This window comes from Salvia hispanica, chromosome 3, assembly GCF_023119035.1.
Source record: "Salvia hispanica cultivar TCC Black 2014 chromosome 3, UniMelb_Shisp_WGS_1.0, whole genome shotgun sequence".
Taxonomy (NCBI): domain Eukaryota; kingdom Viridiplantae; phylum Streptophyta; class Magnoliopsida; order Lamiales; family Lamiaceae; genus Salvia; species Salvia hispanica.
The window spans coordinates 49084613-49112593 of record NC_062967.1 but is presented as its reverse complement, the minus strand read 5'-3'; the positions used below and the strand labels follow the sequence as shown (position 1 = coordinate 49112593).

The following is a 27981-nucleotide window of genomic DNA, read 5'->3' as shown; positions in this document are numbered from 1 at the left end:
CAGTTGCTTGCGCCGCTAACTTTTTCTCGTTTTGTCCACTTCTCTTCACGCAACTTTGAATGCAATTTCTAACTTTTTTGTGTTTGTGAATAGTACAAACACAAAGATGGATTTTGTGATTTGGCAAACGGTTAGGGGAGATTTTTCACTGCAAGGGTCGAGAAGAATTACTGAATTAAGCAAAAAAAGATGGTGATGCCGTGGATAAGCAATCGAAGTTGGGCATGGTGTCAGTAAAATTGAATACTCAATAATAAAAATATTGAAATTAAGAGATCATGTTTTATATTTTCAAAAAATTTATTTTTCTTTGGAAAAGAAAGTAAGTAAAGTATGTATAATTATTAGATTTATCTTTATTAATTTTTCCTTACTATACTTTCACAAAAACTATAGTACTACAAAATTTTTTATTTAATTAATTTTTAAATAAAACCCAACCATATATATTTAGGGACATTTCAAGATAGGAAAATTTTAGTGGAGATGTAGTATTCAAATCGAAGACGCACTTAGAACAAAAATGTATTGATTTTGATTAATAAGTTGGACATTTCTCTAGTTTGACATAGTATGTCGTTAAAGTCTTATTCATTGTAAATAGGTTCTCATACTAGTGCAAGTGATCTTTTCTTATTCAATGTACATCTTTCCTTATTTCTCATTTAGATGACAGTTTTATTCTTAAATTTTAAAACTTTAGATTCTAGCAAAAAAATTTAAATATGACCAACGTCGTTGCTCAATCTAAACCAAGCTACTACGCCCGCAATAGACCATTTCATCCTCTTCATAGCCACAAAAACCAAACCCTCTATCTAGAGATGCCCATGGTATCGGAACCGCCGGTTCTGGTTATGGAAATTGTTGAACCGGAACCGAACCGCGAGGGTATTTCACGGTTCCGGTTCCGGTTTCAAAACCGGCGGTTACGGTTACGGTTCGGAACCGCCGGTTTTTTGCGGTTTTTCACGGTTCCAAACCGCCGGTTTCCGGCTGTTTTTGGCAGTTTCAGCTCGTTTTCACAGTTTTCCCGCGGTTTTTCGCGGTTCCGGCCCAGAACCGACAGTTCCGGCACGGTTTCGGTTCCGAAAATTTGGAACCTAAACTGAACCACGGTTCCTAAAGTGACGGTTTCGGTTCGATTTAAATCTCACGGTTCCGGTTCGGAACTGGAACCGCCGGTTACGGTTCCGCGATTAACCGCCCGAAACGAAAACCTTGGGCATCTGTACCTCTATCTCATCAACCAACAAGCTCATGTCATCACTCACGCCTATATTTTGTCCATGTTAAGCCGATGAAGTGTCCTCACCACCCTTACATTACTCGTCTCACCGAAGAGGAATAAATCTAGATGTAGTTAAAGGGTTAACAGGTCGAATCTTGATTAAAACATATTGCAATTGCGCATTTCTTTAAGTACAAAAGGAAGAGATTGGTGGATTTGTAATTAAAGGGTTATAAGATTGAATCTTGATTACAACAGATTGCAATTGCACTTTTCTTTTTTAAGTACAAAAGGAAGAGATTGGTGGATTTAATGGGACGAAGAAGTTTACGGAGTCTTAAGAATATCAAGAAATTAATATGTGGGTTGATGGTGGATCAGAGAAGCTGAAATAGGACTTGTTTGTTTGACAGGAAAGTAAAGTTGTCAGGGAAATGATACTTAGATTTTAATTTCTAGAATTATGATTTATGGGATTATGATTCTTAGGATTTATGATTCCGAGGAATGTGATTCTTAAAAATATGAATCCAGTAAAATATAATTCATGTGTTTGGTTGAAACTTAAGCAAATAACAAAAAAAATATTGCAAAACAAAAATCCGGTAAAATATATGATATCCTATTGCTTTTTTCATCTTCATGGATATGACGCAATTCTCTTTATTAATGTTAGAATTACTCATTAGAGCACTCCCAATGCTCTCCCTAAAAACTCCCTTATTTCTCCCTAACTCCTGCCACATCAGCGCCACATCAGCACCAAAATTTATCCCCAGTTTTTAGCCAACTTTTAGCCAACTGCTCCAATGGTTTCTCCCTTATTTCTCCCTAACTCAACATTTCATTTTTACATCATTACTAATTTAATTGTTTTATTTTTGTATATAATAAAGCTAGCTAATTTATAAGACAAGACAAATAATAGTAATAAAGTTCGTTGTATTAAACACGAGTAAAAAATTACAACGACGAAAATTAAAAAAAAAATAGGGGGGAAATTATTTTAAATTAATTATTAAATTTTAAATTTATAGGGGGGAAATTAAAAAAAAAAAAAAAACTATTTTTATCGCCGGATTATCGCCCACAGTGGTCGGCGATAATCCGGCGAATTTTCGGGATTCGGCGTTAATTCGGTAGAATTACCGAATTAACGCCGGATTATCGCCGATTCCTCCCCATTGCCGGCGAATTTTCGGCGATAATCGGCGATAAAACGCCGGATTTAACGCCGAGTGCATTGGGAGTGCTCTTATACTACTGCAACTAATTAGGGATTTCACTTTAAATTGTTAACTCCATGAAAGCTTGAAGAAGGAATTGTTAATTCCATGAAAGCTTGAAGAAGGAATTGTACTATAATTAATCTATGAGAATATAATATACAGAGAAAGCAAATATGAAAGAATGAAAATTACGCACAGAGACGAGAGATGCATAGCGGCAGAGTGGAGGCATGATAGAAAATCGTTCATAAGGCGTGAGAAAAATCGTTCTTTTAAAATCCTAGATTACGGAAAAAGAATACTTAGGTTTAGCCAAGGAATAAGAATCCCCATATTTTATATTAAATTCCCTGATTTTAGGAATCTGATTACTTTCCTTAATTTCTTATAATTCAACCAAACACATTAATTTAACAATTATGAATCATTTTACTTTGCATATTTTCTCCAAACACAAAAATTTAAAATTTTAGAATCAGATTAATTTCTCACACCACAATCCTGTTAAACAAACATGGCCTTAGAGAAAGTAGCAAAGAAACGTCGCTCGCAAGACAAAGATATGGAAACGATATGTAATCCCTAAATATCTAACTAAATAATGCTACTCCCTCCGTCCCCCATAATTTGTCACCATTTGACCCGGCACGGATTTTAAGAAATGTAATAGAAAGTGAGTTAAAAAAGTTGGTGGAATGTGCAGGGGCGGAGCCAGAAAATTGTACAAGAGGGGGCAAAGAATTGTATATTTTCTCAACAACCCGTATAATTTTTCTTTTGCTTTTTTTCTACAAGTTCCAGAGCTTTAGGTATTTTAACACTCAATGACTTTTTGCTTCTTTTTCCAAAAATAACTAGGTTTTATTAAATAGTATTCCGAATTACATGTCTGACTTTTCATTTTTTTCCAAATGGGGCAATAGAGGTTTTTATATTAAAATACTAATGGGGACAAAAGTAGTACTTTAAAATACACATATTATATTAATGGGGCATGTTAGTCTTACTTTTATATTAGTTTTATAATAAAATGTGAGTGAGAATGAGTTAGTGGAATATGGGGTCCACTACTAAAAATGGTAAAAGTGAAAGGTGACAACTTTTTAGGGATGGACAAAAAAGGAAATAGGTGACAAATTTTTAGGGACGAAGGGAGTACTAAATAATAATGCAAGATATGAAAGATATATGGAATAATAAACGTATGAAAAGCACGGTTGGAGCGTATAGTATGACTAAGTCCTCACAAGATAGTCTTGTATTCCTTTTTTTTATTGATTGTCCCAAGCCCAAGGTAGTTGAGTATTTTTTTTATTTCAAAAATTTTATCCTCTCTCGTAATTTACTCTCTTTTCATCTTTCTAATTTTAATGTAGTTAATTTTGTCGCAAGCAGGATATATTCAACAACTATTTAGAGCATCCACATCCATGCTCTTTGGATGTGGGCCCGGACCCATTTTCAGTCATTTGATACGAGCATATTTCATATTTTGTTTAGATATTTTATGGATTCACATATATATTCCATATCTTTGTTTCCTTGTTCATTAAGTCAGTTATTAGCATTATAAATAGGAGTCATTGTAATAATTTGAAATCAATCAAGAATAACAATATTATTTTATCGTTCCATTGGCTTCTCCAAAGTGAGAAAACCGTTTTGCTTGACGGGCGAGTCGGGCACTCACCCGCGACAGGTATTTATCGATCGCCGATCTAAGGACGCCAATCAACCCGATAAGAGGTTTATCCTATCAAATTGGTGCTTTAATTGATAGCTCACCCTCCAAAACACCGATCAAATCACAGCCATGTCGCTGCCCAACGGGAATCTACCCGCGCACAACAACTAGTTAAGCCTTCTCACCATCTCAAACCAAAGCTGCGCCGCTACCCGACGGAAGATGTTCCGCGCATAGCACCAGATTTGGTTGCCTAGTCCCGCCTGTCCACCGAGCTCTAGCCGCCGGACAACCATACTTCTGCAGCCCAACATCACACCGCCAATAGCCCGCCAAAGCTGATGTTTTCGACTCTCTTCATTGTGTCGAAGTTCCCACCTTGAGGACAAGGTGGATTTCAACCGTGGGGGAGTTGATACGAGCATATTTCATATTTTGTTTTGATATTTCAGGGATTCAAATATATTTTCCATATCTTTGTTTTCTTGTTCATAAAGTTAGTTATTAGCATTATAAATAGGAGTCATTGTAATCATTTGAAATCAATCAAGAATGTCAATATTATTTTATCGTTCATTGGCTTCTCCAAAGTGAGAAAACCGTCTTGCTTGACGGGCGAGTCGAGCACTCGCCCACGACAAGTATTTATCGATTGCCGATCTACGAACGCCGATCAACTCAATAGGAGGTTTATCCTATCACTCTTCCGCAAGAGCACAACACCCATTAAAATGCATTAAAAATACCCGAAATACTATTACAAATTACTAAAAAATTAAAAATTACATAATTAAAATCCTAAAAAATAAAAATTAGAAAATTAAATGCAAAAAATTTAAAAAGCCCACTACTCATGGTCGAATTTCGCCCAAATGTATTTCATTAGGTCTTCTTGTAGCTCAATGTGGGCTTTGGTATCGTGCATTATGTGTCTTCTTTCGATCCTCTTGCGCACCGTTGTATACACACCTCGGCGTGGGGAAGACCTTGCAGTTGAGCTTCCGGCTTCATCCTCGTCAAAAAAGTTAGCCGTCGTCGGTCCTTCGTCTGCTGTAATCATGTTGTGCAAGATAATACACGTGTACATAATATCGGCAATATTCTTTGTGTATCACAACCGAGACGGGGTCTTCACAATGTTGAATCGGGCTTGAAGGACCCCAAAAGTTTTTCGACGACTTTCCGAGCAGCCTCTTGACGTTGCACATAAAGAACCTGTTTCGGGTCTTGCGGCATGTTGAGCGTCTTCACGAAAGTCGGCCACCTTGGAAAGATACCATTGGCGAGATAGTACACCATGTGGTATGGATTTCCGTTGACGGTGAATTCGATCACCGGTGCTACACCATTCAAAGGATCATTGAAGAGGGGTGAAGAATAGAGCACGTTCAAGTCGTTGTTGGATTGGCCACACTGAAATATGCATACCAAATCCATAGGCGGTAGTCAGCGACCGCTTCAAGGATAAGCGTTGGCCGCCGCCTTTGTTGCCGCTTAAGTGTTGCCCCCTCCAAGCATTCAGCAATTCTTCCACCTCCAATGCATGCAGTCAATGCTGTCAAGCATACAAGGAAATCCGTGGGCTGTTTCGTGAAGATGAAGCAACCGTTGACAATCTTCGGTTGTGGGTGCCCGAATGAATTCCTCACTGAAAGTAGAACGAATGCCGACGCAACAAATTTTTGGGCATAGGATTCCAGTTGACTCACCCACATGCAAATACTCGTCGAGCATATCAACCATTTGCCAGGTAGCAAGTTGTCGGAGGGCACAAGTACACTTCTGCAACGCCGAGAGACTTTGCTGACCGGTTGCGTCTTTACGTGATTGGATGTATTCAACACGAGCGGACAATGTGTTGACAATACACATAAACAAGCATTTTGACATGCAGAAACGGCGCCAGAAGTAATCTGTCGGAAACAACGGCTTGTCGAAAAAATAGTCGTCAACGAGCCTTTCGCGGGCTCCCTCTCAGTCAAGAGAGATGTAGCGGCAATTTGATTTCGTTGGTCGAGGAGGAGGGGTGGGGGCACCGGCGGCTACATAGGCGACACGATATTGTTGATGGTATTCTTGTTCTTCGCGCTTCGCTTCCGCAATGATATCGTTCCTATCCATTTTTGAATTTAAATAATGTTTGAGTGAGAGAGAGATATAGGTGATTTGTATGAAAAAATATGAGAGAAGTATGAGTGAGAGATAATTTGATGTGAAAAATGGATGATGAATGTGTGTATTTATAGATGATTTTGTGATTAAAAAAAATTCAAAAGAACGGCTATATTTTTGAGAATCCATTTTTTTAAAAAATTTTTGGAATTATTTTCAATTTTTAAAAATGGAAATTCCAACAGAAGTGCCGTTGGCGAATCAAGAAGTGCCACGTCGCCCTACTCTTCGGCACGGCGGTGCTCTTGCATTCTCTTGCTATCGAAACAGGGATAGGGCCGTGCCGACGGCACGACGAGTGACGAGTGCTCTTGTGCAAGAGCACCGCTGCTGATGCTTTTAAATTCGTGATATTATATGCTAAGTTCAAAATATGTGAATTTTTTTTTGAAAAATTTGATGATATTTGACGTCAATATTGGCGATTAATTGTTTGAAATGTAAATGGGCTTTTTTCCGCCTAAGATAATGTAAATGGGCTTAAATCCCATTATGCCTATGACGGTTTTTTTTTTCAATACTTACAATTGAAGCGTAAAAAATAATTCTATTGAAAACATTATCTGGAAACTAAAAATAGAAAATAGAAAATAGAAAATAGAAATATAATCCCGCAAATTATCAATAAAATATCTGGGCTGTGTTAATAAGGAGCGGTATCCTTTTTATTTATTTAAAAACAAATCTAATATGGGATTTTTTACGATAAATTAATGTTTTTAAATAAAATCTCAAAGATAGCATTATCTTTTATTTTGACTATTTGGTTTTCCATTGTTTTCCATCTAGGTAAACACATATAATAAGGTGTTTTTGCTTTGAGATCTTCTGCTTATCAGTCATCTCAGATCTTTGATTTCGTCCACAAAATTCCAAGGTAAAAGAGTGTAGAAGAGCGTCAATTTCGATTCAAATTTCATTTAGTTCTGTATTTCAAAAGTTATTATTCGTCAGATAATTTGAACCCTTTGTAACACTAATATATGTGAGATATATTACACTCTCTTTACCACTCAACCCTCATTTCATCTCAACGGATTTCTTTAGCTGATTTGCCTTTTTATTGAAGTTTTCTAGTTTTGAGCTGTCGATTTTATTTAGGTGGAAGCTTGAATCTTTTCTCGTAAATCACAGAACTTGTCGAAAATAATCGAACTCTTTTAAGGGTTTATACAGATTTGACCTTCAAATTGGTATTTTGATTATCTTTATTAAAATTAGATTATTTAGGATTCAAAGTTTTGTGATTGTAAGATGTCACGATTGATTCTACCCTGCAAAGCTTCTAGCTTGTCGAAGACATGCCTCTTGGGTTTGGTCTCCTCTGCACCTGTGACTACTTTCTCCCTTAATCCTCTCATTCTCTCTCACTATGTGCATGTGTTATAGTACACAAGTTATGGTTTGATGCTGTACGAACTGTCATTGAATTGTTGATTATTTGATAGTATCTTTTTGGCATAATGTTTCCATTTGAGCACTCCTAGGTGGAACTATAAAATATTTATATTTTAATGATATAGATATTTAAGAAATTAGCAACAACTACTAATCAACTAGAACTATAATTTGTAGTAGATGTTAAAAACCATATTTTTTCTCTATATATGTATAAATTATGTTTTTAAATCCATTAAGGAAGTAAGTGCATTTACTTTGTAGTTTATGTTGTTTCTTGGTGAATTCATAAAGTTTTGCGAATAGTTTGTCTGTCTTGTGGATTTTGTTTACAGCTTTATATGTATCTATTTTCTGTTAGTTAGCATCAAGAAGTATAATGCATCCATGATGTGTGTAGCTTGTTTTAACAAGCATCTTTGGTTTCAGCTACGACAGAGCGTCCGTGTGACTGGCAATTCGGTAAAGAAAGTTTTTAGATACAGACCATTTCTGTGCTCTGAGGTTTGCATATTTTCAGATGTTATATCACTCTTCTATACTTTAGTTTCTCTGTTAAAGTTCATGGCATGGGTTCTTTAAACTTTCTATTTTTTGTTTTCAATAGAATATCAATCGGAGAAATTGTCAGACACCATATTACTCACTGCCTGTAAGGCCACTTCTTGTAAAGATTATAGTCTTCCCTAAACTCTGACATTGTTTCATTAATAACTACAAGCATATTTTAAATGAGCTTTTGATTCCTCTTGGTAGAGGCCTAGAAATATTGGAAGGAGGTTCATCTGCTCTGTGGCAACAGAACCACTACCGAAGCAAGCCGAAGAAACTAATATGGATGCACCAAAAGAGATATTTCTGAAGGATTACAAAGAACCAGATTATTTCTTTGAAAAGGTAATTACATTCATGTCTTGGTTTCTGGACAAGATATTCCTAGTTTTACAAAATATGATTTTAGCAATCTTCTAATCAATGATATGTTTCGTCATAGGTGGATTTGAATTTTCAGTTGGGCGAGGAAACAACTTTAGTTTTTTCCAAAATTTTTGTGTCTCCCAGGGTTGAAGGTACTTTCTATTTCTTTTTGTTATAAATGTATTTTTGTCTGTGACTGTTTGTTGGGTGGGAATTGATGCCAGAAAGGTAGAAGGAAATTTCTAATATGGAGTTTGTTAGTGTTCAAGGTGAAATTATCTGATCAGTGCCTTCAAATTTTCTACAAATGATATCAAAGAATCACGATTCAGATAGTTTAAGATCTTACTTGCCAATTTACATGTGACTCGATGTCATATACTTTAAGCCACCTAGGTGTTCAGGCTGACCTTTTCTGATCACTTCCAAGATGGACCGATTTCCATTAGATCCATCAAGGGTGGAATTTTTCATGGATTAGGTTGATCTGTGACCATGACCAGAATACGCTGCAATTTCTCTTGATATAATTGAATGACACTCCATAAGAACTAAAACATGAGAGTTAATTGCTATTATAAAATGAAATTGGGCTTATTAGTTACTATATATATCCCGATTAGATTAATGTTTCTCTAATATCAATTTTGAACGTATCTGAATTCTGAGGCACTGTGAATCTGTGATGAGGCTAAAACTGAAAATGCGAAGGTAAAAAATTTAGTCATTTGCTCACTTGTTGCAACCAATAGGAATTCCAATTTAAGTGTCTTTCAAAGTATTTCTCCTATCTGAACACCTCAGATATGTGTATCAGTTAATTACTTAATTTTCATGTTCAGTTCTGGTGCTAGAATCTGTCTCTACCGAGTCCTTGACAATCATTTAAATATAAGTTGCATCTTCATTTGATCCTGCAGGTTGTTCAGCACCTTTAGTCTTGGATGGGGCAGATCTGAAACTGATTGTGTTGAAGGTGAATGGAGAGGATGTGAAGGTATATGGTGGATATATTTATTTCCTAACCTTTGTGCAAAGTAGCATTTATTTCCCTAGGTCATGCCTATAGTGTACGGTCGTCCTTATTCCATTTTAGTTTTCAGTGCTTAAATATTTCCAACCACCTTACATATTATTTGCTGTAACTTATTTCCGGGTCCTTGTCTCGCTTATCTGTCACCTGTCAATGAGTTCTATTTGTTTCAGGGAGATGATTTCCATGTTGATTCACGGCATCTGACGCTTTCCTCTCCTCCAAGTGGTAAATTTACTCTCGAGATTGTCACTGAAATTTGCCCACAGAAGAACACATCTCTAGAGGTTAGTACCTGGACTTTATATTAATCATTTTGTTCCACAAAACAACTATACTGATGTCTTGCAGGGATGTATAGTTGCTTTGATTTCTATTCCACTCTGATGAATTATACTTGATGCAGGGGCTCTATAAATCATCAGGGAACTTCTGCACCCAGTGTGAGGCGGAAGGTTTCCGCAAAATTACGTACTATCAGGTATTGTATCTAATACTTATGCAGCTTTGATGATTGTTCATCTTTTCCTGAGCATCCATCTGATTTGTGGCTAAAATTTTAGGATCGCCCTGATATCATGGCGAAGTACACTTGTCGTATTGAGGGTGACAAGTCATTGTACCCTGTCTTATTGTCCAATGGGAACCTGATAGAGCAAGGAGATTTGGAGGTAATTTTTTTCTTCCTTGTGATTGGAAATTCTTACAAACTATTTCATCTGAAGCTCAAGATGCATTAATGCAGGGAGGGAGACATTTTGCTGTATGGGAGGACCCTTTTGTGAAACCATGCTATCTTTTTGCATTAGTTGCAGGACAGTTGGAAAGCAGAGATGATACATTCATAACTCGTTCTGGCCGAAAGGTGTCACTCAGAATCTGGACCCCTGCACAAGATCTACCAAAGACAGCTCATGCCATGTATTCATTGAAAGCAGCTATGAAATGGGATGAAGATGTAAACATCTCATCTTAGTGTAGTGTTTTTGGTGTTTTTAATTGGCTCAAATAACTTTAGAATTTAATATTGTTCCTTTTCTTCTATATAGGTTTTTGGGCTTGAATATGACCTGGACCTCTTTAATGTTGTAGCTGTTCCAGATTTTAATATGTTAGTTCATATTTTTGTTGCTGGATTTTTCATCCTTCAGATATCTACTAGTATATTTTTTCATATTACTAAATCTGATTTGTTGTGCTGATTGACAGGGGTGCTATGGAAAATAAGAGTTTGAATGTATGTATAATGTTATGACATTATTTGATTATTTAAGATTGTTTATAGTTCTAAATTGTAATATTCTTTGGGCAGATCTTTAACTCCAAACTTGTCTTGGCATCTCCCGAAACTGCCACAGATGCCGATTATGCCGCCATATTGGGTGTGATTGGGCATGAGGTGTGTCATCTTTGCATGAGTAGTTGATTGAGCTTTTTTTTTGGATTAAGTTCTCTTTTCTCTTTCCTCCTGTTTGAAGTTGTATTGATCATGTGCCTGCATTTGCAGTATTTTCACAACTGGACAGGAAACCGGTAAGCATATGTTTCCTATTGTGTTTGTATTATACTTATTTATTTTCTTATTCTCCGTGTACTTTTTATTGTGGCCTTATGTTGTGCTAAATTGGCATGTAAGTCAAAACTCAAATTGATATTAACGTAAATTTCAGAGTGACGTGCCGAGATTGGTTCCAGCTTAGTTTAAAGGAAGGTCTCACTGTGTTCCGGGATCAGGTGGGCTACATACTAGCTGGAAAGGAAATTACCATTATGTTGGTATCATTTACATAAATATTTGTTTTCACTGACTCTCGCTTGCAGGAATTTTCATCTGATATGGGAAGCCGTCCAGTAAAACGGATAGCTGATGTTTCAAAGCTTCGCTCGTATCAGTTCCCGCAGGTGCGGGGAGCAATCTTGTCCAATTGTTTCTCATTTAGTATTAATGCAGTGGCATGCATCACGACAGTTTTCAGTTCGACTATTCTTACCTTGTATTCACAATCCATTATCTTAATTTTCCAGGATGCTGGGCCCATGGCTCATCCCGTGCGTCCCCACTCGTATATTAAGGTTAAATTCTCTCTTTGTCCTCATCTGTCACTGAAACTTTCGCATTTAATAATTTGTATCTGTGAAGGTTGTGCTAGACTGCAAGCCCCATTTATTTGGAAATTAAGCTAATATACATTTTCCCTTTTTATTTTATGGGCAGATGGATAACTTCTACACAGGTGACTGCTTTGTTTCCATTATTTGATAATAGAAGTTTCCTTGGCATGTCGTTTCATTTTATATTATTCACTTTTTTATGATCTCTGTTTTTTTTTTTTTTGGTATTATTTTGGCTGTTGCTTTACTGATGCTATGGATCTGATTGGTGGCCTTACTCGATAATTTGCAGTCACGGTATGCCTAGAGCAATTTTTATCACCTGTCCCTTGTTTCCCTCTAAATTTTTTCTGAAATTGTATAAAGTACTGACTTTGTTTTTTCTTGATTTCTTAACTGACAGGTATACGAGAAGGTTGGTTTTTTCCCTTGTTGACGAGTTTGTTCTTGGCTAAGGAGTGGTGTTAATACTCGAATTCCATGTGCTTTTATGAACATTGGCTTTCAGAGGACTAGACTGTTGCTATCTTATTCATAACTTATCTCATATTTCTGTTTTAGGGAGCAGAAGTGGTTAGGATGTACAAAACCTTGTTGGGAGCTCAAGGATTTAGAAAGGTTGGTTAAACCCTGATGCTTGGCTTATAACAATAAGTTAATTTTCTTTCCACTTCTCATCTTTTATACAGATAACAGAACTGGAGTTTCTCTTTATCTTTAGGGTATGGATCTATATTTCAAGAGGCATGATGGACAAGCTGTGACGTGTGAAGATTTCTTTGCCGCTATGAGAGATGCAAATGGTGCTGATTTTTCCAATTTCTTGCTATGGTATGTCACAAGGGAGCTGATGCAATTTCAATAATTACTAATTTCTGGTGGTTAAGTTCTTCAAACTGAATATTTCAGGTACTCCCAAGCTGGGACTCCTCGTCTCAACGTTGTTTCCAACTATAATGCTGAGGCAAAAACTTATTCTCTCAAGTTTAGGTATGATCTATTCTCATGATTTGCGCTGGAAATTTATTTCTTACTACTGGATGTGTGACCTAACATGATTACCCTGCAGTCAAGAGGTCCCCCCAACCCCGGGTCAACCTGTTAAAGAACCCATGTTTATTCCCGTGGCCTTGGGCCTGCTTGGATCCGATGGCAAGGACATTCCTCTATCCTCAGTTTACCATGACGGGATGTTGGAGAGTATTTCAAACAGCGGTCAACCAGCTCACACTACGGTCCTCAGAGTCACAAAGGTTAGTAGGAATCGTACAAATTACAAAACTCTTATTGAGTATGTATTTATTAGATATGTGTCAAAATTACTACGAATGATTCTTATGATGTTTGGGATTGTTTTGTCAAACAGCATTAAGGCCAGTGGATTAACTAGTGTCTTCACATTGCAACATATCCGCATTATTATTGCGTCTTTTAATATCTAATGTTTAATATAGGATTTGCTGATGAAGTTACTGTTTATCCTTCTTCAATATTCTTACTGACCTAGTAGTTGTCTTTTCCGTGCAGAAAGAGGAAGTATTTGTGTTCAATGACATCCCAGAACGCCCTGTACCATCTATTCTAAGGGGTTACAGTGCTCCCGTTCGCATGGATTCTGATCTCACTGATGCTGATCTCTACTTTCTTCTTGCTAACGATTCCGATGAGTTCAACCGGTATGTTATCAAGAAAGATTGAACGTGTATTACTACCTTTTAAGTATTGGCAGAATATATGACATCTCTCATGCTTCCTTAGTTGGGAGGCGGGACAGGTGCTGGCGAGGAAATTGATGCTCACCTTGGTATCAGATTATCAACAAAACAAACCGCTTGTTCTTAACCAACAATTCCTAAACGGAGTCAAAAGCATACTCTGTGACCCGAGCTTGGATAAGGTGTGTTTGAAATATATCTTGCAGTTGATTGGGGAATCAAAGGTGAATTTACTGATTTTTCTGTTAATGTCTATTCAGGAATTCATCGCAAAGGCAATAACTCTGCCTGGTGAAGGAGAAATCATGGACATGATGGCAGTTGCCGACCCCGATGCCGTCCACGCTGTTCGATCTTTCATCAGAAAGCAGCTTGCTTCTGAGTTGAAAAATGAGCTACTTATCACAGTATGCAGTTATTTTGGACGCATCTAATTATAATATACAAGCGTGGATCATTTTCATTATTTTCTTTTACTTTCTTGATATTTTTATGGAATAACTTCATATTCTTTTACAGGTGAAAAACAATAGGAGCTCGGTGAATTATGAGTTTGACCATCAAAACCTGTCGAGGCGTGCTCTCAAAAATACTGCCCTTGGTGAGCCTTTTTTCGCCTTGTCTTAACGCCAGCTGCATTATTTCTTTTTCTCTTTTGTCTTTGTTGATTACTAATATGTCTACTATTTTACTGCAGCATATCTTGGCTCACTTGAAGATGCAGAAATAACGGAGCTTGCTTTGCACGAATATAAAACTGCTACAAATTTGACCGAACAGTTTGCAGCACTGGTAGCCCTTGATCAGATTCCCGGTAAAGTGCGGGATGATGTTTTGGCTGATTTCTATAACAAGTGGCAACATGAGTACTTGGTATGTTTGCCATCCGATACAATCTTTGATTTGCTTGTCTATATTTTTATTTGCTATAAACGGAAGAGACTACACACAAGACAAAATGGATATAAAAAACTTAATGCACCTTAGAAATCGCTGACAGCTACGAACATTAAGTTTTTAGGATATCTACGAATGTTAAGTGGTTATCTTTTCTGTTTCCAGGTCATAAATAAGTGGTTTGCCCTCCAAGCCATGTCAAATGTACCCGGGAATGTTGAAAATGTTCGTAAACTGCTGGACCACCCCGCTTTTGACTTGCGTAATCCCAACAAGGTCAGTGAAATCCAAGTTTATTTCTTTAGCACGCGACAGTTTCATTCTTAAAAAGCTAACACATTTCTTTCAATAACAATATATATATAATTGCAAATAGGTGTACTCACTGATTGGAGGATTCTGTGGATCACCGGTCAACTTCCACGCTAAAGATGGGTCCGGCTACAAATTTTTGGGAGAATTGGTGGTACAGCTCGACAAAATAAATCCTCAGGTATGCTCAAGACGAACTTTTCCTCCCAAAACTGATCATGTATTAACTTTCATGTGCCTTGTCGATCTCTTCCAACGATTATCATAAAATTTGCTTCACGTTGAATAGGTGGCTTCTAGAATGGTATCAGCCTTCTCCAGGTGGAAGCGCTACGATGAAACTAGGCAAAATCTTGCTAAGGTAGTGTGGCCTAACGCGATTTTAGATGTTCGAATTTCTGGTTCTCCTTTGGCCTTATACTAAAATTTGACTGCTTGTTGATTCCGGCAGGCTCAACTGGAAATGATACTATCTGCGAACGGGCTGTCGGAGAACGTGTTTGAGATTGCATCCAAAAGTTTAGCTGCTTGATGCCCATTTTAAAACTTGTCTGTTTTCTGATTCAATGTTCTACTTGGATTCACAGTGACGATAACAGGATTCCTATATGATGAAGGCTTGTTTTCTTATTAAATCTTACTATTCATATATGTATGCTTATAACGGCGTGCTTAAATTTTTGCAAAACATCACCATGGATATATTTCTATGCAGGAAGGAAACCAACTACATTTAATAACAAGTTTATTAGTATAAAATGATGTAATTATACTAAGTATTGGTTGCCAATGGCCAACAATAGATTTCGATTTAAAGTGTTTTACAAAGGGTGAAATACCATGCTAGAAAAGACACAAAACAAATGGTTGTATCTAAGAAAAATTAATATTATACTTCCGTCCCATATTTTATGGATGTACAATTGATGAGTAAGGTAGAGATAGAAAAAAATGTAATTAAAGGATGGTTAGTAGAGTATGAGTTTCACCTTCATATAGAAAAGAGTTTCCAAAATTAAAATGTATATTCTTGTGGGACGAATTAAAAATAAAAGAGTGCATAACTAATTATTCTTGTGGGACAGAGTGAGTATTTCATAAAAATAGATTAGTTTTACTATTTTGGGTTGTTTTCCAAAATTAGACCACGTCTAAATATGGAAAGCTTTTAACCTATTACATATAACTAATAAGGTGGATCCTACAATTCACTACTTCCACTATTTTTTCCTCTCTTACTCTGGATCTTACAATTCACTAGTTCCACTATTTTTTCCTTACTCCCTGTGTTCGACATTTGGAGACTCATTTTGAATTCAACACGAATTTTAAGAAATATGAAGGAAAGTGAATTTCAAAATGTAGTACAATGTGTGATCAATATTTAAGAAATAAGAAATATGAAGGAAAGTGAACCATTTTTATTTTTGGAATGACTATTTGCTTTGTCTCTTTCTCTTACTTTACTATCTCTATTTAACTCATAAAATAACACTACATAAATTTCGTGCTGGAATAGAAATGCTCCAATTAGAATGAGACGGATGGAGTATTAATCTATACATCTATAAAAGACGAGTTTTGACCTTCTTTTGAATATTTATAAATTTTAGTACAATTATATCATCCACCCCACTATATAATTAAAGCATAATAAGTCGTATATAATTCATCTATTTAATATTGTAACTGCCCATCATGAAAAATTGACCGTTAATTAGTAATTCGGGTGAAATACATGAGTATAATAGGTTAATTAGTACTCCCCCTCCGTCCGCCATTAGAAGTCTCATTCATTGACGACACTAATTTTAAGAAATGCTAAGAAAAATGGGTAGAAAAAAAGTTAGTGGAATAGGGGTTCACTTGTATATATTAGTTTTAAATAAAATAGGAGTGTAATGAGTTACGTGAAGGTGAGACCCTATTATCATTTATGATAAAAGTGAACCGGAACTCCTATTCGCAGACGGACTAAAACGGAAAAAATCTATTTGCAAACGGAGGGAGGGAGTAATAGCTTGCATTAAAAAAGTCAATATTTAAATTAATAATTTGAGTGCCATGAATCAAATCAATAGTGATGCCCATTCATACGTTTACATTCGATACAATATAAAAAATATAAATTGAATTTAAATGGCATTCCTATACGGCTCTTCATGCATGACCCATTTAAAAGTAATAAAAATGGCATTCACTGTTAATGTTGTAACGTAAAAGTTAGTAATAAGTATATATATAAATCAATTTTCAACGTAAATCTAAGGCTATTATGTTGCTATAATATCATCAATTCGATGTATACTTTTTTATCATATACTTATTTTATAGTATTGGCTAGCTTATAATTCACTTTCTCACTTTCTCCCGTTGCATTACGAATACTATGAAAAAAAGAAGAATTTTTTTTCTGGTATGGTTATTACTCTTTACCAAATAGTACTGTATTCATATAAATCTATGCATTTTTTTGTATGATTATTATTAGGATAAAAGAAGAATTTTTTTCAAATATGATTATTACTCTTTACCAATAATAATGCATTCATATGAATGTATGCACTTTTTGTATGATTATTATATTCCAAATATTGTGATCTTGCCATAGAAAAAAAAGCTTGATACCATTGTAATCTAAACCCTAACATTATTACTATTATTATTACTAGTGTCAAATCCCGTGCGATGCACGACCCATTTTATTTTCATTCCATTTAGATATGAAAATGACGGAAACCTTAAATGGTTAATATATCCAATACTCTGCAACCACACACTCATTGGCTTAGCCTCTATTGATAATAATAATAATTTTAGTAATAACATCGCTTTCTTCATTGAACGCTGCTATCTTCATCATCAACTACGTTGAAAGACCATAAGAGTTTTTTCTCTACCTGAGCAAAAACGCTAATTAATCTTTTGAGTTACAAAAATAATGTATGAACGTTTTTACACATTGGAACAAGCGCACAGTTGATTGGGATGACCGGCTGCTTATTCATGTCAAACAATATGATCTCGCATATCTTTTCCTTTTTCCTTCACTCTCCTTCATTCGACATGATTTTCTTTGGTTTGTCTTCATAACATTGTTCTTCTTTTTGTGTTTTGTATTGATGGAAACATTGTTTAGTATTTGTGCTGATGAGTCGGGATTCAACTGCATCAGTGAAGACGGAAAAGAGAGAAAACATTGTTGCTTTGTCAATAAGCTCAATAGTGGGTGGTATTTATAGATGTTTGCTTAGAACATGTTTATCTCTACTGCTTAGCACAAAGCTCGATATTATTTATAGACCAGCTGCAGCCTTCAATTGCAAATGAAGAAAGAGAAGAGTGAGAAAACCAGCTGCAGCCTGTAAAATATTGACTCTTTTTTTTAATGCAGAAAAACTCGCTTGGAATTAAAAATTGACTTAAGCGTGTGAAGTTGTATCTCTTTTCTTGGTTTTAAGATTATGTTGATAACATAAAACATGTGCTAAATAAATTAATTGGCATTTTTGTGAATATCTCCATAACTGCCACTTTAGATATTGATAGATTATTTTATTTAGAATAAATAAATATAATTAGAGAGTAAAAAAATTATAATTAACCGTTTAATTTGGTAAAAAAATGAGATTAAACATGTTGACCGTTAAATATTAACGGAATTGTTAACGGATGACCAATTGTGATCCGATTTGAAATGTACAAGACCAAAAAATTCAAAAGATAAAGTCTATGACCAAAATCATAAAATGGGCATATGTTCAGGACCAATTTTGGCCCTTACATAAAAAAATATCTCTAAAATTTAACCATAAAAAATCGCTTCCAACATCACACATATAAATTTTCAATTAAAACAGGAATATACCCCTACAATCAAGCCCAAATTAAAAACTGTTTTTAACATTACATATATACTACTCCATTTCTTTATATTTCGAAAATTCATTACCTATTCCAATAACATAAATGGAACATAAGCAACATCCCTCTTTTCTTTATTCTTCTTCATTGATGAAAACTTTTCCCATCTCTGTCCGCCGGAAATGCTATCGCCACCTAGCATCCTTGCGATCGTTGCGACTCCCTTCACCACATACATTTCATCCCTTTTTCTTTATCGCTTAGTTCTTTTTAAAGAAGATCAAAGGTTAGACAGTTCATTTCTTTTATAGAAGATTAAGGTTGATCAAGGCAAAGAATCATGGCATGGTGTAAAGTTTTTTTCCTATTATTAGAATAAAAGCATCAACTCTGAATCTTCTATAAAGGAGAAATTAATGAAATAGTGAAATTTTAGTTACCAAATACCATATATTTATAGTACAAATATCTAAACTTTTCACTTCCTAAACTTATAACATTAATATTGCTTTTATGTTGTTTATTAAAATGGATTATGTATCATTAATATTTTAAAAGTATATAGTAATATAATGTAACGTATCATAAGAATTAATCCTCCACTAAATCTATTGATATTAGCATTGATCTCCTATCAAATAATAAATTCTAACGTTGACTCAATTAAATTTATTAAAATATACAGTAGATTAGTATTGATACAATAATAAAGGACATCAATTTCAAGAAATTTATCATATTTAAAACCGTTTACTTTTTCAATATATGTTTTACAATTTTGCACTAACTACATTTAAGTCATACCAAAAACTATTATATATTTAAATTAAATTATAATAGAATTTTTGTTATTTCTTTTTAAACTCTTCTTATATATTTATAGATAGATATAGATTAATAGATGACATTTAATATAATTCTTTTCTAATAGCATTACTAACAGTGTTTATTTTTTAATCCAATAATTATATGTCTTTTATATTTTTAATAATGTGTCAATAGGATATATAAACAACAGTATATTCTTACTAATTCTCTTCCTATTATACACAATCATGAGAGTAACGGTAAATAACGGCAAGAATAATTACTCTAGAATTTATTTATACATGATTGGTAGTTACAAAACTTATAAATATTTAAATTTATACCAAAAATTTATACATATTCAAAATATAGGCCAAAACTGGCCTTTTATATATGTATAGTTTGATTATTAACATTATCCGGACTTCTATTTTTGCAGATATTATTGGTGTTATCGTTGACCCTAAAAAGGTTATTACACAATCTAATTCACAACTCATCTAGATTAAGATTGTTGATTCACGGTGAGTGTTAAACCGTCATTTTATTATTATTTTCTGTCTAATTTATTTTTTAAACTATTTTGCCTGGAGGTATAACATAATTTGTTGTACGATGTGGGAAAATATTGTAGATTCGTCAACCCTACAAAACTTTTCACTTTCTCAAATTTATAATATTAATATCGGTTATTTGTCTCTTTGTCAAGAGGGTCATGTATCATTGACATTTTAAAACGTATATAGTTGTATTTACATACATAAAATAACATATCCTCTTAATTATTCATTAAATGTATTGATATAGCATTGATAGTGTAGCAAATAATAAAAAGAGGGGACATCTTAGGTCCACGAACTTTACCAAAATATCATTTTAGTTTCGTGAACTTTAAAAATATTATTTTAGTCTAGTGGATTCTCTGGATCTGGGAAGTTTGAATATATACGACACACTCCTAACCTTCTCTTTCAGTATATATGACACCGAAAAAATTAACCTAAGAAGCACGCTATAGGGTAGGCCGGACAATATAATACTTCATTCATTCCACTTTAGGAGTCTTATTTGAGTTCGGCACAAGTTTTAAGAAAAGTAAAGAAAAAGTGGGTGAAAAGAGATAATGAAATGTGGGTCTTGCTTTTATATATTAGTTTTATAATAAAATGTGAGTGGAAAATGGTTAGTGGGATGTGTGGCCTACTATCATTTATGAAATAATTCAACTGGGACTCCTAATGTGGGATACCCAAAAAGGTCAAGGTCAACCGGAATTTCTAAAGTGGGATGAAGGGATATTATTTCTTACGCAATTGTATGGCATAATGAAATAAATATTTCTTACGCAATTGTATGGCACAATGAAATAAAATGGAGTAAAACCATAGAAGAATAGCGCCTCTTGTCCAAATATGGAGAGAAAGCTTGATTGTTTCATCTTTGGGAATATGGGAGAAGTCTCATCTTTGGGAATTCGGGAGAAAGTCTTAGAAATTGGAGTGAATGGGAGTTCAATTCTATATGTTATACATTGAAGAAATAAATCGGAGTGAGACAACAAATGTGGGCATAGTTTCATTCTCGAGAATATAGACGTTGGTGACTGAATAGTGTTTGTAAGAACTTAGAAGAAATGGGAGTATTTGGTTTTGAGAGAGAATGGAGACAGCGAAAAATGAGGGGTGGATTTAGAGAGTGGAAGGGGAGAAGGAAGAATGGGCATATTTAAAGAGAGAGAGAAAAAAAAAAAAGAGAAGATTTGATGTATTCTCCAAAAATAAAACAGTAAATCTATATGACCAAATTTTGTACAATCAAAAGCTGGTTTATTTTGAGAAAAAACTGATTTATTTATGCATTTAATTAAAATATATGAGCGCATATCTAGTACAAGAAACGTGAATAATATTATGGTCATATATTAATGATTTGTATATAAATTTTTTACTTTTTCAGAACCTAATTAATGTATACTTTTATTCAAATTTAAAAAGCAATAAAGAAGCAATTTAAATATTAGAAAAAAATTGAAAATGAAGTTGAACGCTAATCAAGTCTTCTTTAACTTATCCACTAGATACATTTATTACTTTAATATATAATTAATACACCAAATTACTAATATAATCTTGTTTTGGTTGATTTGATTGTTTATCATCACTCTTCTACTGAACTAGTACTTTATTAGTGTCAATTCCCCAAAGTCAAACCAGATGAATATGAAGTAGGAGTATTATATACTGTCGGTGAATCCGCATAAAAAAGAATGAACCCATTTATTTTATGCTATATTACCTTAGTCCCCCTTTAATTGGTAGTAGTAGTATTGATTTTTTTTTCATCCATCTTTCATTAATTGAGATGCTTATATTTACTATTACATTTGCTAAATAATTTATATTCCACTAATTCATTTTATTCACATTTTATTATTCCATGAAACTACCTACTCTTAAAAGAGTATTCACACTGCACTAACTATTTTCACCCATTTTCACAAAATTTCTTAAAATTTGTATCAAGTCATACGACGTCAATTAACACGAGACTACTTGTACTAATTAGTTCGCTGCCAGTGGGTCCTGACCCTCATAAAAGAATGAGCCCGAATAGTCTGCTATCGTGTTGTGTTTTTAATCAGTGGAGTAAACAAAACATAAAACGGCATAAATTGTTCGAAGAGTAATTATTTTTTAAGTTCCCCAAATCAGCACACTGCCCAAATATACGATTGATGAAACACTCTTTATTCGATCGGCTACTGTCGAATACTATGTCACGATTCTGGCACAATAACGTACTTAAAAATTTGCATAGGTACTACTCCTATTTAGTGGAGTCTAGCCATAATCATTAAAGTAGTAGTGGCGTAGTACAAATGTACAATATTGAAATTAAATACTCATATGTCTATAGGTAAAATAAGCAAAAAATTGAGTTCATCACTTCCAAGATTTCTTTTAAGTTTTAATTGTTCAACAATTTGATTAATAAATATTAGTCCTCTTGCAAAACTAAATGAAGTAATCAAAGAAAAAAAAAGGAGAAGATTCCTACATACTCTCCTTATAGTAATGTTCATAGTTGCATATCTCAACAAGGTTCCCTACTAACAACAAAGGGTCAACAAAAGGTACGATACTAGTTTTATACGAGTAATAAAATATGACTACAATGAATTAGTGGAATCAAAAAATTTACTTACTATTTATAATAAAAATGAACCATTACTCCTAACAACGGATAGAATAAAATGGCAAACTGGGATACCAATTAGCAGACAAACTTTTTTATCTCTTTTAATTTATCAATTGCACATTAAAACTTGTGTTAAGTTTGTCTTTTTTTTAAGGACGGAGGAAGTATAACAAGGGTGCTATATGATGAGGGATACTTGTGGTACAAAACCCTAGAGGTTTAAATTGAGGTAAAAGTCGAAAAACCATTGAGGTTTAAATCCTTTTAAAGTCATTAATTTGGGTCGATGTTTGCTTGACTAAGCACACATGAACTCATTAAAATCGTAGAATTTGAAGTATTACAACAAAATATACGTAGTTAACAAAGTGTAGCATCTACCAAAACCGCGATATCGAGTCAAACAAATGAAAAGTTCAGATCATTTGTTGATGAAGATCGGCAGCCTGCTGAGCCAGTTCAACAACCATAGCCTCATCGAAGAATTTATTAATGCTCACATCTTCCGACATTCCCTGTGGAAATCCATACAAATATTTAAGGAATAAAATTACTTCAGAAATATATTCACACTCAAATCAACACATTTAACCCTGTGAATTTCAAGCCGTAATTAAGTCGAAAATGAGGAAAGATACTGTACCTTGCGGCGCCTCGTCTTCACCATAAATTCACGAGCTAAATGTTGAATCGGGGCTGGCTCCAACGGACGTAGAACTATACTTTTATCCAACGGATCTCCAGGGACGATAGCCCAGTGATCAAATACGGATACGCAAAATGCCTGCCCTTGAGTATGATACCTCAAGTCTGTCTCAAATCCAAACGACTCTATCACCGGTAAAAATGCCTACAAATTTTAACAATGGAAGTTATGGTAAAAAAATGATGAATATCACTAAGACACCTGGCTACTTGAAATAAGAGCCTCAAACCTTAACAATGTAGGCTGGGGTCCCTGGCTGTGGAACGTCAGCAGTGACGTGACCACGCCTACGCGATAAAACTGTGTATATTGCAGAAACACAGTCTATTGGAGTTTGTATCTGAAAATAATACCCATTAGGATACAGTGATAAAGAGAGAGAAAAAAGTCGCAACAGGGTTTAATACATAACCAACCAAACAATGCTAATCTTGGTTTGACTTAGGTTTCCGTAACACAGCAAAGGGTAAGAGAAAAATATTACCTCCACATAATACACTGGTTCCATGAGCCTAGGTGTAGCCATAAGGAAAGCCGAATAAGCCACGCGTCGAGCAGTTGGAATGATTTGGCCGGATTGACGGTTCAGTGGCTCAGGAGCAATCTTGGCATCCACTATTTTAAATTTAACATTTCTGATTGGCTCGTCGCATAGAGGGCCTTCTCGAGCTCCCCACTGAAACCTGTCCGACGTACATTAGTGCAACAAGAACACATGTAAATTACAAAAGAAAAGCCACCAGAAAAACTTACCCTTGCACAATAGAATCTTTAACTGCACTAAGCAAACTCTTGTCAACTTCACTAGACAGTGTATCATCCAACAAAATATTAGGCCCCTGTTAATGTAAATATGTCATGATTTTAAGTAAGAACAAAAATTTCAAAGGAACACCTAGATCAAGGAATTAAAAGAACACAATGAAGTCTGAAATGGTGCTAATATGGTTGGCTAAACACATTTTCTGGACGCATTACTTACCTGCTTCTCAGGACCAAATGCCCAAATAGACCGCGCAGCTAGCAAATCCCAGTCATACTTTGTCTGGAAGAAGTCGCCAAGCTTTTTCCTTGGCCAGTCAATGCTTACAGTGCCATTTTCAATGTCCTCTGCAAGTCCTCTCTCCAGTGGCTCAGCAATCTAGAAATTGAAATAATGACGAGAGATATAAATAAGTAAAATTTTAGATAGTGAGTTTCTAAATTAAAATAAATGCTTACCATTGTAATTTTATTTTTTTTGTTTGGAGTTTCAGCAAAGCATTTCATTGAAGAGGATTCCACAACTGTTTCACAAAATGAGACGACGGGATCTGCCACCTTTTGACACAGTCAAAGCAAGTTAGAAAGCTTGAAACCCTCAAACATAACATAATCTGTAAAAGTAGAACGATGAAAGAGATACAAACCTTTACTTCCACTTCTGAATAAAGCTCCCTGAGGTCCTTCATTATGGAATCCAAGTACAACTCTCCAGTGCCCAAAATTGTATGCTCCCCAGATTCTTCAACCTTTGTGATAGCTAATGGGTAGCTTTTGCTGATCTTCCTAAGACCCTCCACCATTTTAGGCAGCTCACTTGGATTCAATGGCTCTGTAGCAGTTTTCACCACAGGAAGAGTGTTGAACTGAAGGGGTCTAAATATATACACGTCTTCATTATATTCCAAGTTGCAAAGTGTGGCAGTCTTCATAATGGAAGCATCCACACCTTCAATTAAAACCCAAGAACCAGGAGGGGCTTTGCTAATAGGAATCCTATAACGAGCTTGGTAGACCCATAATTTGGTCACTTCTTTCACTGTCATGTCTTCTTCATCATCGGGAGAATACCCTTCTCCCAGTACACGTACCGTCTGGCCAGCCATAATTTCTCCACTGTAGACCCTGCCGAAGGCATCAAAGACGCTGCAATCTGATTTTGGATACAGTTTGGTAATATTAACCATTAGAGGACCCGATGCATCACAGTTTTCCATGGCCTCATAAATTGGGGAGTCCTTAGGACCAGTATAGATGTGCTCAACCTTCCGCTGTGCAGCATCTTTTGCAGATGGGATGTGTTGAACCAGCATGTCTGTAAACCCTGTGGCACTACCAAAAACAGAGCTACACGCCAATCTTAACAGTGGCCTAACATTCAAGCGATAAGCTGCATTACTCAAAGTCACTCCGAGTTCAGAGAGTGTAGCCTCTACACTCTTTTTATGTTCTCCAATCACTTGACTATATAATTTATAAAGAGGTTCAAGCACAAACTGAACAAAGGACCGTTCTGCTCCACTTACAGGTGGTTTCTTCTTAAAACTTCTGGTATCAGGTTCATAGTAATAATCACCCCAAAGGCAAGAGGCAAATTTGTTAGCATCAAATGGAACACCGTGGAGTTTAACATATAGCTTAGCAAATGATTGCAAGGTAAACGACCATCCTGCACTGGAACTTGCGAAACAAACATTTCCAAGAGCAGGATCAATAACTTGAACATTTCCAGCAGTTGAAGATGCAGCCATAATGTGGTTGTTGATGACTTCAATTGTGTGCCTTAGTTTGTGGTACGCGTCCTTTGGAGGCAACTTGAGCTCAGTTATTAATCTGTCAACCTGAGAATATATAAGTCAGACATGTCAAAGAAAAAACCTTCCAGGCAGTATTAAGTGAAATAATCAGAGATAGTACCAACTTTACAAAACTTCACCACTGGGTTTAAGATATCACCTTGTTTATCACAACTACAATGGGGATGCGGTCTTGGATTGCGTGGCGTATTGCCCTTTCTGTGTTTACCTATTAAAAAATGAGAAACTAAATACACATAGATGGAGGTGGAATCCAAAGTTTGAAAACACACACACCTAAAATAAATAAGATAAGTTTACCAGAACTCCTTCTCCAGCATCAACAATTAACACCGCACCATCAGCAAGCCTCAGAGCAGCTGTCATCTCGTCAGAAAAGTTAACATGACCAGGAGTATCCATAACATTGCAAAGATATGATTTCGAATTGCTATCCTCTAGAACAAGTGACATTGGCACCGCCTTGATGGATATCCTCCTCTCCTGCTCATCAATTCTCGTATCAGTATATCGCATATGTTTCTCGCTGTTCTGATCAAAGGTTGATATGTGATGCGTCTGCTCGACCAACATGTCCATGAAAGTCGTCTTCCCACAGTGCAGGTGGCCTACTAAAGCAACATTCCTCACCAGCATAGGGTTTGACATGAGACCCAAAAGGAACTGTGTTGATACATAGGTAGTTGAGTCCTTAACCCCCAACTCAAACTTGAGATTTCGCACAGGCTTAATAATAGGCTGTTCAAGTGGCTGCTCATCTTCATCCATAACTAAGGTTTCAACTTCTTCGCCATAGACCTCCTCAGCAGTTGGGTAGTATTTTTTGTCCTCAGCTAGGACAATTTGGCCATCCATATCAACATCCTCAGTCGTTGTTAGCCACCCATTTGGTTTTCCAGGGCCATGTTCATCATCAGATATAGCCTCCTCATCCTCAGTCCGGTCAGGAAGTTCCTCCTCTTCCTCCTCCCTATCACTCTCCTGATCGGAATCGATTTCAGGTCCAATATAGTTTCCAAACTCATCGTAAAGATTATCATCCATAGCTCTATAAGACTGCAAAATGCAATCCTAATAATCAGCCAATTGTAGCAAGCTTGCAGCTCAGTAGATGAAATTGGAAAGCGATTCATAACTATTTTTCATACGCAAGCAGAAAATGAACAACTCAACCCCCAATAATATCTATCTTTGAAGTATTTAGAAACATAGGCTATCTCACACAAAATCTATACATCTATATCTATTACATACACAAAAACTGAAGAGTTGGAAGAAAATGCAACTAAGCGACTTTCCGGCCAAGAGCAATACTATCTCATTTTTCCACCCCAAAGTTCCTATGTCAACTCCTCTCGGTAATTTACTGACATTTTAAAAAAATTTACTGAGAACTCTATTACGCCTAATTGCGAACAACAAAAACGAGCATTTGCAATTCTAAGAACAATTTGAAGTTAAGACACTAGCCTTTGGATCCAAAATTTAGCTTAGTTGTCTATAAAAAACAAATTTGGGTTTAGGGTTTAGAGAGAGAGAAGGGAAAACCTCGACGAAGACGCGCAGGACGGGCGGGCGGCGAGAAGCTGCCGCGAAATAAGGAAGGCGAGATGCGAAGGTGGCGTTCGGCGAGGAGGATTGTTCGGGAGGAATTGAGATTCGCCGGAAATGAAAGAAGAAGAAGAAGAAGAAGAAGAAGAAGCGGGAGGAATTTGAGCGAGAAGAGGAAAGACTGAGGATTGGATGATATGGGTTGGGCCTTCGCTGAATGTAGAAAATTAGCCCTTTTCTAAAATTGGGCCTCTAATAATTACATACATTTAATTGTCTAAAATCCATGAATAATTAACTTAGCTCAAATCATACGATTTGATATCTAATATATGAGCCTGTATTTTTTCTCTATGGCCCATTCGAGCCCGCAAATTTTTCCTAAAATCACACCAATACGTATCTCACACGTTCGGTGAGATATAAATCTGCCTCAATTTATTTACATAGAAAAGAAAAAAAAAATCTCCTTCATGCCTCTGCGTCAATCTCTTCTAGACGTCCACAACGTACTCTTCCTTCAATTCTCATGAATAAGTAAATCAAAAGTTCACTACCAAAATTTCCATTCGGTA

General features: G+C 35.6%; 3 protein-coding genes across 4 annotated transcripts; 1 reads left to right on the top strand and 2 right to left on the bottom strand.

Moving 5' to 3' along the window:
- Positions 1-5275: 5275 nt before the first annotated feature.
- Positions 5276-5887, bottom strand: LOC125210394. The gene is made up of 3 exons (XM_048109952.1): positions 5854-5887; positions 5599-5792; positions 5276-5557 (listed from the first exon to the last, which is right to left on the bottom strand). The coding sequence occupies exons 1-3, from the start codon at positions 5885-5887 to the stop codon at positions 5276-5278; spliced, it is 510 nt and encodes a 169-aa protein (XP_047965909.1).
- Positions 5888-7063: 1176 nt separating this feature from the next.
- LOC125213543 (puromycin-sensitive aminopeptidase) lies at positions 7064-15336 on the top strand. 2 transcript variants are annotated; one of them, XM_048114145.1, is made up of 33 exons: positions 7064-7193; positions 8144-8218; positions 8322-8366; positions 8471-8611; positions 8709-8784; positions 9553-9629; positions 9839-9952; positions 10072-10146; positions 10229-10336; positions 10411-10623; positions 10715-10776; positions 10875-10902; positions 10978-11064; positions 11173-11198; positions 11336-11399; positions 11487-11567; positions 11691-11738; positions 11881-11899; positions 12070-12074; positions 12181-12192; positions 12339-12395; positions 12499-12608; positions 12687-12767; positions 12847-13030; positions 13305-13453; positions 13536-13674; positions 13753-13899; positions 14012-14093; positions 14190-14365; positions 14555-14665; positions 14766-14882; positions 14991-15062; positions 15153-15336. In XM_048114145.1, exons 4-33 carry the CDS (start codon positions 8549-8551, stop codon positions 15231-15233), a joined length of 2664 nt encoding a protein of 887 aa, XP_047970102.1. In that variant the 5' UTR covers positions 7064-7193; positions 8144-8218; positions 8322-8366; positions 8471-8548; the 3' UTR covers positions 15234-15336. The 2 variants fall into 2 exon arrangements, with proteins under 2 accessions (XP_047970102.1, XP_047970101.1); XM_048114144.1 differs by lacking the exon at positions 7064-7193 and adding an exon at positions 7285-7648.
- A 7548-nt stretch (positions 15337-22884) lies between these two features.
- On the bottom strand, positions 22885-27573 carry LOC125213978 (110 kDa U5 small nuclear ribonucleoprotein component CLO). Its single transcript, XM_048114806.1, has 11 exons — positions 27404-27573; positions 26156-26911; positions 25995-26063; positions 24686-25879; positions 24498-24596; positions 24259-24417; positions 24030-24115; positions 23761-23959; positions 23506-23616; positions 23214-23420; positions 22885-23085 (listed from the first exon to the last, which is right to left on the bottom strand). The coding sequence occupies exons 2-11, from the start codon at positions 26897-26899 to the stop codon at positions 22987-22989; spliced, it is 2967 nt and encodes a 988-aa protein (XP_047970763.1). The 5' UTR covers positions 26900-26911; positions 27404-27573; the 3' UTR covers positions 22885-22986.
- Between the last annotated feature and the right edge of the window lie 408 nt (positions 27574-27981).

Bases quoted from the DNA above. Each gene is read 5' to 3' on its own strand.
- LOC125213543 (XM_048114144.1), top strand. From the start codon at position 7,571: ATGTCACGATTGATTCTACCCTGCAAAGCTTCTAGCTTGTCGAAGACA. The intron at 7,649-8,143 runs GTGACTACTTTC...CTTTGGTTTCAG, and splicing joins GTTTGGTCTCCTCTGCACCT to CTACGACAGAGCGTCCGTGT. The intron at 13,900-14,011 runs GTATGCAGTTAT...ATTCTTTTACAG, and splicing joins AAAATGAGCTACTTATCACA to GTGAAAAACAATAGGAGCTC.
- LOC125213978 (XM_048114806.1), bottom strand. From the start codon at position 26,899: ATGGATGATAATCTTTACGATGAGTTTGGAAACTATATTGGACCTGAA. The intron at 24,597-24,685 runs GTTTGTATCTCT...CTGTGTCAAAAG, and splicing joins ATTCAGAAGTGGAAGTAAAG to GTGGCAGATCCCGTCGTCTC. The intron at 24,418-24,497 runs GTAAGCATTTAT...TTCAATTTCTAG, and splicing joins AAAAAAATAAAATTACAATG to ATTGCTGAGCCACTGGAGAG.
- LOC125210394 (XM_048109952.1), bottom strand. From the start codon at position 5,887: ATGGTTGATATGCTCGACGAGTATTTGCATGTGG. The intron at 5,793-5,853 runs GTGAGTCAACTG...TTCTACTTTCAG, and splicing joins CGACGAGTATTTGCATGTGG to TGAGGAATTCATTCGGGCAC. The intron at 5,558-5,598 runs GTCGCTGACTAC...TGCATATTTCAG, and splicing joins CAACGCTTATCCTTGAAGCG to TGTGGCCAATCCAACAACGA.